At 51.3% G+C, this 11,993-nt stretch overlaps 3 protein-coding genes across 3 annotated transcripts; 2 read left to right on the top strand and 1 right to left on the bottom strand.

Annotated features, from left to right (window-relative positions):
• Positions 1–691: 691 nt before the first annotated feature.
• NCS54_00905200 (Hypothetical protein) lies at positions 692–5,767 on the bottom strand (the record flags this gene model as incomplete). The annotated part of the gene is made up of 3 exons (XM_053154412.1): positions 692–745; positions 937–5,700; positions 5,765–5,767. 3 exons carry the CDS (start codon positions 5,765–5,767, stop codon positions 692–694), a joined length of 4,821 nt encoding a protein of 1,606 aa, XP_053010387.1.
• Positions 5,768–6,188: 421 nt separating this feature from the next.
• Positions 6,189–6,722, top strand: NCS54_00905100 (Hypothetical protein; the record flags this gene model as incomplete). Its single annotated transcript, XM_053154411.1, has 1 exon — positions 6,189–6,722. One exon carries the CDS (start codon positions 6,189–6,191, stop codon positions 6,720–6,722), a length of 534 nt encoding a protein of 177 aa, XP_053010386.1.
• A 745-nt stretch (positions 6,723–7,467) lies between these two features.
• On the top strand, positions 7,468–8,757 carry NCS54_00905000 (Protein-ribulosamine 3-kinase; the record flags this gene model as incomplete). Its single annotated transcript, XM_053154410.1, has 6 exons — positions 7,468–7,540; positions 7,600–8,289; positions 8,347–8,473; positions 8,533–8,589; positions 8,642–8,679; positions 8,741–8,757. 6 exons carry the CDS (start codon positions 7,468–7,470, stop codon positions 8,755–8,757), a joined length of 1,002 nt encoding a protein of 333 aa, XP_053010385.1.
• Between the last annotated feature and the right edge of the window lie 3,236 nt (positions 8,758–11,993).

Here is an 11,993-nt window from a genome sequence, read left to right as displayed (position 1 = left end):
CTCAATACGGGTTCAACATAACCCATATCCGAAGTGCATGTGCATAATAGCTCCGGTTTAATAGGAAACACAAAGCTAGACCCCGGCGACGTCGCACTGCTCGACAGACCAGTCCATCATCAGCATCGCTTGGCCCCATAGCTCGACCGTCCGCAAGCGTCGCGGGAGGTCAACACCCAAAGGCGCTCAAGCAGAGAAAGTCTGAATGTCTCCCCATGCCCTCGACTCCAGCGGACCCCAGTGCAGGGCTGTCAATGGATCTCTTTAATCCAGGGAATGCACTCCCAATGCTGTATCTGCATCTCGCTAACTCCAACGACGATCTCTCTCGTTTCACAATGCCTCACTGCCACAGCTCAATCACCGCGGACGATTTGGACCAGTTCCTAGCTCCCCACATATTTAGCGATCAGGTTGAACTTGACTTGCGCGTATCCCCGTGAGGAAACAGGCGGATTTGATTATTCAGGATGCCCGGAGTACTCAGAGTAGGACGCAAAGAACACCGTGGTCCCGGGCTCTACGAAAATCCTTCCCTTGTCCACGTGGTTGATTATTCTCGTCTCAAGCGAGAGATCACCTATTGCTAGAGAGTTTCCAGAGGCGGCAATTGGAACAATAAGAGTCGTCCTCGATATAGTCAATGTGCAGAAGCCTTCTACTCGGAGCAGGTCCATGACCCCAAGCTCCTTCATGTTTCCGAGTCCACAACCCACGACAGATCCGAACTTCCGGCGGTGGAGTTCTGGGTGGTTAGACGAGCTTGGTCCAACACAAGCTTCGGTCGACCCTCAGCCACCATTGAGATGCGGCCCGGCGCAGTCAACGGTTTTAGACATCTGAAACATACACCACTTCACTTCGCGCCTTCTACCCGCGATTTGGGTTTTGGGGTAAGATATATCCCTTCAGTTTAGTCTCTTATTCTATACTCACTCTCTCAGCATAGTCAAGGCCGCCCCTAATCACCGCCAGGTCGCCACTCCGAGTCAACATAATATCTCTCTTTGTCAAGGCACAGACAATGTCCCTCTTCCCAGCGAACCAATCGTATGGGACGAAAAAGTGCTCAAAGACCTCGATCGTAGGGGAATCCTTGCGTTGCGCGATGTCTAACCCGCTCTCGCTGAGATCAACAGAGCACACCCAAAAAGACCGGTTCAAGAATACGAGTTTCCTCGATTCGTCAATTCCAATGACATGGGCAACGCCTAGTTCGAATGTCGTCATCCGTGAACGAAGCGGAGCGGCTGGACTCGATGTCGTGACCATATTCTCCCCGTCTTCATCCGTGGCAAGTTGATCTAACGCCGCCACAGCATCCAATTGCTTCCCTAGCGAGCTGCTATCGTTGTTTCCGATGGCGAGGCAGTCTGCGTCAACTATCGCAATCCTGTTGGTGTTGACGGAGCTGTTCGGATGTAACAAGTCGAGCATGATTCTTTGTTTTTGGCCGAGCGAATAGAGGATCGCGCTTTTGAGCTCTGCCGTGTCGTTGTCCAACGACAATGCAATAGATGAAACTTCAGACCAGTCACTCCAGCTGTAGGCGCAGACTTTGACGTTGTCGACACAAACCAGATGCAGAGAGGATTCTGGATGAGGGAGCCATTTGCGGATTCCTGGCATTTGGGGATATGCCCGCTCTCTCTCATAGTTACCACTGTCCAAGTTGAACAGATGATCAGACTCGCGAGTCGATACCAGAAACTTCGCTGCCATTTCTCCAACCAGCACATCTATAATTGCCTTCTCGGAGTCGAGGCGGGACTTGAAGAGTACCGTCAGATCGCTGAGCCAACCTTTATCTGCTGGCTTCTGGATTCTGTGTAGGAAGATCCTGTTGGAGGCATCGACGCTAAGGAGGGCGTCTCTCCGTTCAATCCAGGCCAACAGGCGGACTGGTGACTTGTGGCTGTAGAGAGTCCCCAAGCTCGCTGCCATTTTCCGCTCGTACAGTACGACTGATCCATCATCCTTTCCGCAAAAGACAACTTCGGACGTGTGATGGACCACCATGGCAGTGATCTTCGCTTTGGCTTCCATGGAAACCGTCTCGACCACTGTAGTGGAAGTGGGCCCGCTGCTGTCATCGCTCAGGGACTCTCGCAACAGAGCTTCAGGTTCCCAGACAGTGCACTGGGCGCCTCGTATGTCGGCAAGAAGCATACTGTCTCTCGTAAAGGCAAGCTGCTTGATATACGAGTTGGATGACTTGACCCGATAGAGGAGCTTGAACGTATCAAATTCGTAAACGTTGATAATCCCATTTGCACCACCCGCTGCGAGGAGACGCCCATTGGGGCTTGGGGCGAGGGTTTGGCAGTTGGCACGAAAACATTCCAGCTGCTGATCGGCAAAGGGGTCAAGGAGGGCAAGATCACCGTCGAGGTATGCGACTGCGAGAAGGCTAATGTCAGGGTTGGGGTTGAAAGCAAGCGCGACGACGACATGCGTGCTGGTCTCTCCGTTGGAGAGTTTCTTGCCACAGCTACCAGCGTAGGCGTCCTCTTCTATGTCCCATAACGTAATGGGTTGGCCGCTGTAAGCGACAGCAAGCATTCCGTGGCTGGTAGAGAGAGTCAGTGCGTATGGGGTCCCACGCGGAGGAGTTCGGTTCGTCTCTGGCGTATCGGTATCGCTCCATGGCCTCCGCACCGACTCCGGCCGGGCGTCGTGCCCCAAATTCCAAGTCATGACGTAGTTGTTGCGACTCGCAATTAAAAGCGTCTCTCCATCGAATTCCATCCCCAGGGGGCGCGGAGGGCTCGCGAGGCTGTGCACCACTTGCCCACTTCTGATGTCCCAGACCTTGGCCATCTTCATACCACAAGTCGCTACGAGGTCAGTTTTGGTCTTGAAGGCAATGAAGTTGACAGCTTCACCGTGCTCAAAGACCTTGTACTCCTGGTAGGATGTGGCGTAGTACAATACGACAGTTCCTGAACTGAGCCCGACGGCCAGGAACTCGTCTCCATAACTCAACACCCTTGGGTGACCCTGGCGGAAATCGATGCACAGCAGCCTGTCATCCCATTGCTTGCTAGGCGCGCCAAGCACTGCGAGCCTCCGGCCTGAGCCCCCGGTGTTGTATACCATAGACTCGGTGGGACAGAATGGGGGTATCAACGAGTATATTGATGACGGTGATACCGTGAGGGCGTTGGCGAACATGGCAGGAATCCGAGCAAGGTCTGTGGTCCACTGTCGGAGCGCTCGTATCCCAGGGTCTAGTGGTGAACGCTCAACGGCGCACGCATTGACGTAGGTTTTGAGATGTTTTGAGGCGCGGATGAGGTCATTGAGATTCTGAGAGGCGGCAATCGTTTCGATCCAAGTGAGGACGTTGGATCTCAGGAACTGCACGACAAGCTGGAACGTCCCTGCCGCCAACGGATCAGCCCTCGAGAGATGATATGAGTATGCTGTGTATGCATAGGTGGCGAAATCTAGTCTTGTTGGTGGCAAATTTGCCGAAGAGCGGCGTCGACTGTTCCTCCGAGGCTTCATTTCCTCCCCGACAAGGTAATTGAGACACACCTGAGCCATCCGTGTGTGCGCCTTAGTTTTGTCGATGGAGAACTCGGACTCAAGTCCGCCGGCTACAAGGAATTCTCTGGCAGTTTCATGCACCATCTTAACTCTCCCATTTTTGTCCACGACCACCAGTTGACCACAGAGCGCGGCGATGCTCTCCTCCAATCTTGGGAATGAGTCGTGGATGTCCAGGGTCAGAGCACCGTCCAGCTCGCTGATTGTCATAGGTCGAACCGCGCATGCTGCCCACATGAGAATGGTTTTGGCCAGCTCCTTTCCACGCGCGGCCTGCGACATGTAGTCTAAAGTCCGCTTGTATAGTGACTCCATGCCTCTCGGCACGTCTTCAAGAATCTGGTGAATTTCCTTTCTGCTGTGGCAGCGTAGGAGTTCCTCAAGCACCAAAATTGTCCACAAGAAGGAGCCTCTAGATTTGTCTAGAATTTTCTCGGCCAATGTACCTCGATCGTCAGGTCCCACGACTCCTAAGGCCTGGGTCCTCCTCTCCACCAAAAGCCTGAGATCTGACTCTGTGTCTGTTGTCGAGATTGGCAAGGACTGGACTAGGTTGGGTGGAATGACCGAGAAACCTTGGTCCAGATCGACCGTATCCCGACTTGTGACGAGAATTCTCAGGGGTATAGATTCATCCATGTTGGAAAGAATGGCATGCAAAAGGACCGGAGGATTGGAACACTCGTCCAGGGCGTCGATGACCCAGTAATGTCGAGTCATTGTGGCTGTGAAAATGCCAGAAAGGAAGAGGATTCTCCAGAGGGTACGTTCGTCGACGCGATCTACGCAAACACCATCCGCCTGCATCCCTAGGATGGCATCACTAGCTTCGGCATTGGAGCTAGCCATCTGAAAAGCCAGAGATCGTAGACAACGGCCTAGGTTGGACTTCGACTTGTCTCCATGTTTGAAGAAAAAGTAGCTGCATGCCTGGCCGGACTCCTTGAGCTGATCGATGACATAGCCAGCGAGAACAGACTTTCCAGTTGCTGGCTTGCCCTTGACCCATAGCGTCCTGTCATTTCCGGATTCCCCATCTCTCCATTTGACGTAACTGGCTTTGGTCGAAATCCATCCGCACGACCCGTGCATCCGAGCTTCGCAGACGTTTGCAAGATCATCGTCCAAGACGTCAGCAACTTCCAGGTACTTCTTGAGGTTTTTGATCCTCTCACGCCTTTGCTTCAGCTTCAGCTCCGGAATTGCCGTGGCAATTTTGCTGACAGTAGAGGCGAGCGCGTTTCGTAGGAGGGCGTAGTTGGAGTCTTCAGGTGTGTCAAACTTGCATATCGAGCGGTGGTCAGCAGTCATGGGTATCTGATTCTCTTCACGGTACCCGAGGAGGGCCGACTCAGGATTGACGATGCGTGAGCTAAACCGTTTCATATTCTGCGTTTCATAGAACGACCAAAGCTCAAGGCCGGCCGAAAAATGCCGAAATTCATCATTGATCACTTGGAGCGCCCCAGAGTTCGGTTCTAGATCGCCAATATAAGCGCGGTCGTACGCAACCCTGAGGATGTTCTTCAGCATTTTTGCCGAGTCGGCCCCTCGATGTGGCGTGGCCAGGAAATAGAATGCGGCGAATCGCCCAGCCAGCGCCTTGTGCGCTGCGTCTTGTTTCGCAAGGATATATGCTTTCTTCATCACCAAGCCACCCATGCTGTGGCCGATGACAACGATAAATGTCCCGGAATTGACAATGCATGGCGAAGTGCTGATCGCGCCTAGGAATGACTTGCCAATGTGGTGTACATTCAAGCAGTCCTCCTTGCCCTTCAAGTAGTATGAATCGTACCCATAGCTATGGATGCGGACGTTCTTGAATGCGGGGTCTTTGGAGAGCCACTCCTGTGGCCAAAAATGAGACTGCAGGGATGACTTGCTCCATGTTTTTCTAGAATTTCCGCCTAGGCCATGGACGAATATGAAGTCGATCTCCGGCGCCGTCGGGGAATAGAGGAGGCTCAGTCCAAGCGGGCCCTTCACGCCCTTCACGCCCTCCGCTTGATCGTCCGAGGTGGTTGGCGTACTGGGCAGGGTTTTTGACGGAGGAAACAGACTCCTCGAGCTCTTAGGCGAGTCGCGACCACTTGAGGGACTGTCGGGATGTAGGTCGGGCTTTGTGCGCCGCGGCTTTCGAAAGAACTGGTACAGTCAGCGATCTGGTAGGATTGAAGTTTCCCAAGAGGCTAAGGAGGTGAGAGTTAACCATTGTAGTCCGCAGAACTCAGTGCGTGGAGCGCAATCTCGGTTGCCCAGACTCATTCAAGGTGACGTCGGCACGATGGTCTGTCCCTTCAAAAGAACGATGGGACAATGGTACAATGAGAGTTGTTTCAGGAAAGACTCTTGGTGGTGCTCAACCACCTCGCGATCGAAGCACGTAGCAGGTGATCAGCCCTCCCACTTCGAACCACCAATCAGCTGGTTGCTTCAACCGCCTGTCGATGCCCCCCTGGCAGGCTCGGGAAAGACAGCGGCATGTATCTACCCCAGAAAATCGCGCACCCAATATTTCAAGAACACCCCCATTGACCTGTACCTTCTTTGCCATTTCTTGATGATGCTGTGTTGAGTTGGCCCATAAGAGGGATTGTCCGCGCATTGTGTATTATTTCAGAGAGCCATTTACTATGGGTTCACAGACGAATCCAACCTTCGCGGTTGGGGACCATGAGGCTTTCATGGAGTTTGCTCTCATTCAGGCACAAAAATCACCGCCAGCTGTCAACAAATTCTGCGTCGGAGCCATACTTGTTGACGCCGCTAAGGGCAAGGTCCTATCGACAGGATACTCGCTTGAATATCCGCGAGATTACAAGGGAGATCCAGGCACCACGCACGCAGAGCAGTGTTGTTTTATCAAGATCGCCGACAAGCACAACCTCCCTGAGGAACGCATCCATGAGGTCCTTCCGGCCAACACGGCACTGTACACGACCATGGAGCCATGCAACGAGAGACTTAGCGGCAACACGACCTGCACGGCCAGGATCTTGAGACTTAAGAGCGCCATCAAGACTGTCTACGTGGGAATCAAGGAGCCAGGGACGTTTATCGCGCACAATGACGGGCAGGAAAGGCTGGAAGCAAACGGTGTCAAGGTCGTGTTCCCTGTTGAACATTGGCATGACAGGATCACCAAGGTCTCAATGACTGGGCACTGAAGACTGAGGAAGGGTTAGCTGAGAAAGAGAATGAGGTTACGGAAACACCCGAACGGCCCGGACGGCCACCCGGCTCTAGTTTATTTAGACCCCCTTATTGTTATTTAGGGGCGAAATTAGCATAAATACATAAATCTCCTTAATTGCGCTAAGGCTCCCATTGGGTATTTTATCAGAATCTAAGCCAATTACGGTTAGCATCTCTCTTCTCTCACCCAAATCGCGGTACAGGATTAACACGCGGCCACCAAGCTAGCTAGCACTATAAATAGTGCCCTAGCAGTGGGGACTAGTACCGCATGGGGAGCCTCGGCGCAATTGAAGATATATGTCGCGCAACGAGCTGCAGCCTCAGTACATCTCTCAAGAAGCTCTTGCTCCTTAGATAATTCTCATCAATTGACTGACATCGCCCAGGATGCTTCTCACCACTGTCTGACAAAATAGAAACTTAGAATTGAAAAAGATTCTTGGCAGTGCTTATTGTGTGCCGTTAGCCGCGAGAATCGGCGTCCATACGTCGTTCCGTGACATTCTCCTTCGAGCGTGTCCTGCGGTGGGTGGATTCGGCGGTAGTAGGACTCTAGCCGCACAGAGGGGGAGCTCGCCTGCAATTGGCTACTCGACCATGATGGTGGGGGCATCCAGAAACGCTGCCTATAAAAAACCCCGCGTCTCCGAGAGCCTGATGATTTCCAGCCAGCGGGGACGCTGAACAGACTCGGCACGTTCTTTGACACCGGAAATGAACTACAACGGTGCAGATGGCCTTGAATTCGGGGCGGGCAATACCAAAATAGACCCAGCCGTGTTGATGGGTAAGCTCCAAGCCCTTGGCGAACTCACAAGATCGTCTTCATATTGACTACCTCCCAAGAACTGCCGGAAGGATGCAAGGTCACATCCACCGAGAACCATGGCGTAAGCTTCTGGGCGCAGACGGGTCGCATCGATGTTTTGCTCCGCGATGGTACACCGCAGTCCTTCTTCATCAAGGTCATTTCGAAAGAACTGGGCATGAATATGACCAGGGGCGAATTCCACTCGATGAGCGCGATGCACAACGTTCTGCCAGAATTTGTCCCAAGGCCCATCGCTTGCGGCACCTACAGGACGATACCAGAGACCCACTTCTTCCTCTGCGAGTTTCGAGAAATGACTGACGACATGCCTGACCCTCACAAATTTGCCTCTCTTCTGTCAACACTGCACCAGAAAAGCGTATCGCCTACTGGCAAGTTCGGGTTCCACATCACCACCTACGCAGGAAACCTACCTCAGTTCGTGGCATGGGAAGATAGCTGGGAGGCATTCTTCGCCAAGACCATGAGACAGGCGCTTGACCTGGAGATTGAAAGGAAAGGGCCTAGTGAGGAGCTCGATGTCCTCTCCCGTGCTCTGTTCGAAAAAGTCATCCCGAGGCTCCTGAGGCCTCTCGAGAGTGACGGTCGAGTAGTGAAACCTTCACTTGTTCATGGAGACCTTTGGTACGCAAATGCAGGGATTGATGTCGACAACGACCAGCCTCTTGTTTTTGATGCGTGCTGCTTCTTTGCGCACAACGAATGTACGTTCTCCTACGAAACACTTGCAGTTACCCATGCTAAATAGCTTGAATTTGAAGATGAGTTTGGCCAGTGGCGACCGGCTTGTAATAGGTTTGGGGATGAATACGTTGCTGCCTACAACACATTCGCCCAGATTTCGCCGCCGGAAGAGGATTTTGAAGGCCGCCTAGACCTCTATAGGCTGTGAGACACTCAGAAACTCTTTTCCTTCTTCCTGATCTACGTAGCTGATATCAAGCTAGGAGGTTTGACACACATGTATCAGCGCTTTTTGTCGATAACGAGACACTTCGCACACAGTTAGGCTATTCTCAGCCTACTGTCTAGTTTGGCGGCTAATGAGCTTAACAGGGTCCTTGATGTTATGAGAGATTTGGTCCAGAGATATGGTTAGTCGAATTTTTCACGGCCTAATTCATGTTAACGCTAAAAGTGTATCTAATTGCAAAGGAACTGTGGGGATTTAGCTGCGGGCCAGGGGGGCCATTGCGGCCGAATTCCTACCACCGGGCTGGGCCGCGTCGGGGATGACCCGATCACGGATCCGGGCGAAAGGCCCTCACCTTTGGTACAAGAAAAAGCGCTGCATGAGTAGGTGCGAAGGCCGGCAATCGAGGGGGAGCAAGTCGAGTAATACATCTCATGATTGGTCTTGATTTAATCGACCGTTGGTGATAGGATGTGGGAGACGCATCGGGGAATGAATTATGCCAACCTCGCATCGCTGGTTCATACGTATCGCAAAGATGCTGCAGAACGACTACAAGCCTGTTGACTCCCCCCTCTTTCTGAACCCCCCCCCCTTCTTCGCAACAGGGTGTTTATTGTTATTGACTTGCTGTTGCCTCCTGCTTGTAGCGGCACTGGAGAGTGGCACGCGCCTCAAATGCAGTTGGTTGGAAGTGCAACGACAGCTCAGAAGGCTGCGCAAGAAGTGAGCGAGAATCCTGGGGTCAAAGCCGGAAGATAAGAAGCACTGGAAATGGGAACGAAGCCGCAAGAAGCTCAGCACACACCTGACCGGAGTCTGATAGCGGAAGCGTTATACTTGAGATAGTAATTAGGACGGGCCCTCCGCTTCCACCCCTCTCCGTTCCATCTGCCCCTCCTCTTCCTCCTTCCAGGTCCCCGGTAATAAAGACCACCAACATAGCCGAGTTTCATATCCGGCCGCGAGCTAGGCGTTCTCCACGGCACGTATATGGGCAGGAACGGCAGGATCTAGGCCAGTAGCATCGTGACTAGAGATATAGCGAATGAGAAGAGTGGGATCGAGTATATCCGTAGTTGTGGTGGGCGGCGGTGCGTGATTGAGGATATGGCTGGATAGGTGGCTGAGCCTGAGGCGGAGAATGAGAGTGAGGGTAAGGAAGAAGGGAACGTTGACGGAGATACTATCCGCAGCAGGAAAAGCCACGAGCAGTATGTCTTGAGGAAGCAGGTAAGCGGGTTAGCGTGCGTTTAAGGGGATAGCGAGATAAGGCCGGTCGGCTACTATGATGCGGGAGTGTCGGGTAATGGATATAGTGTCGAGCTCGCCCCCGAGAGAGTCGGCGATGTTGTTTGTTGACTGGCGGGGGATGTCGCGAAGTCGTGTTGTTGGGGGAAGCATTTGGACAGCGTCGTTAGTGCTTGCTTAGACGGTGGACGGAGCGTGAGTAGCGTTGCGTTCAGTAGGAGGCTTCCCCTGAGGGATGAATGGTGTTGGGCACTTGGAAAGACTTTGCGAATAAGTCATGGGGGATGAGTTGGGGAAGGGATGAACTGTATTCTTTCAATGTCGACCGGATTTCTATCGCGAGGTCTATCCTCTCCTTCCAACGCTTATCACTTTCGTCGTTGGCCTCGGCTTCCGTCGCCGCTCGGTGTTTGATAGCGTTGCGATCCTCGGATTTCTCTGGATGAATAAGGAGCAACTTGGGTTCGACCTGACGATTATGACGGCAAATAAACAGCGCTTTATTAAGATTAAGCGGAATGGCATGATGGTAACTTAACGTAATCATTAAGTAAATTACAATACAGACTAGATAGCTTTTGTCCCTCATCGTGAACCTTTCTCAAATTTGCGTCGCCAGATCTGGCTGTTAACTCATCCAGGTCAGGGATGTCCTGCGTGCTGGTCAAAGAGCCTTCCTTATTAGACGAAAAATGCATGGAGTATCTGTACCCGCGCTCCGTCTAGTCTCGGGTTTGGCCATGATCATGGAGAAACTATGACCATCAGCGCACGGCCTGGTCACTGGTCTGGCCCCCAGTTGGTTACGACCAATTTGGCAGAGTGCCGCGGCTCTTGTCGAGAAAATTCGTCTGTTCGGTCGTGCATCTGTTTCCCCCCTTTGGATACGAGCATGGCTCGAGGTCAGGAGTAGGCAAATGAGTCAGTTATCGATTTTCACAACTGTCACTCCGCTCATATCTCGGCTTTTAATTACCTACTGGGTGAACCAGTTAGCTTGGCTGTCTAGGAGAAATAATATTCGCACAGAGTAGGAGTTTTCGTTGCGAGAATCGACAAAGATCCTAAGTCGGCAAATTAGGCTCGTCTCAAAGGAATATACCTCACGGAGAAAATGAACTTCAAAAGGACTCTAGACCCGCCTCACAGACCACGGACAAGGATTACTGTTGCAGCTCCATGAAACGTCCATTCGGTTAATGGAGATCGGCTGCAATATATGGGGCAGCTGAAAATCATTACCAGGATCTGCCTGGCTTGACTGTTGCAAATTCTTTGCTGGCCTGCATTCTTAGTCGGCGTAATGGTCGGTGTTTATCGCCAACGGCGCCTTCAACTTGGACGGGAAACAAATCGGAGCTGGGCGAGCCAAGGATATGGGTAAGTTTTTAACGATAACGTGTCACGGTGAATTTTATTTACAATCACAGTGAGACTGTAAAAATCAACGTGCATAGCAGGTAGCTTCTAACAAGAGTGCCTCATTATAAAACTTCTAGTTCAACAGACTTAGACTTTATTCGCCCACGAAGCTGGTTACCACGACTCATATTGGTGGAAGACGTCTCAAGTATACGTTAGATATTTTAAAATGACGCTAATATTCTTAAACTCTACAGTAAATAGCTATCCAGGGGAATTAATCCTCTCGTTTTTATTTCTACCTCTAGGGTATGTAATAGATGTCGTGATAAGTAAAGAGTAATACCTTCGGAAATATAAGGAATATTATAGCCTTTTTAATAATATTTACTTATTAATAAGGGTTACTTAAGCTGTCTAGAAAGTTATAGGATGTACGACACTGGGAGAAATAATATGTTTACTTAAAACTCATCTTGAAAATCACTTAGGGCACTGAAGCTACGAATGCAATTTCAAAGACGCAAGCTAAAAGATGGAATATCAATGGCACGAGTATTATCATTAAGAATAGAAGACCGCTCTGTGCTACATTACTCATCGTCGAATGATAACAGCACTCAGGTTCTGCTAACAAGAGCCCGTGTCCCATGGAGAGGCTTGACAAGACTGACGTGGGACAATCTCACAGGCATCACAGGTTTACGAAATAAATAGAATACTGAGACACGAAGCTGGATAGTCAATTAATATATTAGTAACGTTTTAGTAAGGCGCCTTTTCTACGTAACCCAACTGGTATCCTCATAATCAATACGTACATCCAAGTGACAACTGCGATAGCTGCACCGAAAGTTGCTGACATTCTAGCGAGAACAGAGG

Source organism: Fusarium falciforme, chromosome 7 (assembly GCF_026873545.1).
Source record: "Fusarium falciforme chromosome 7, complete sequence".
Lineage (NCBI taxonomy): Eukaryota > Fungi > Ascomycota > Sordariomycetes > Hypocreales > Nectriaceae > Fusarium > Fusarium falciforme.
This window is presented reverse-complemented; position numbering and strand designations above follow the sequence as displayed.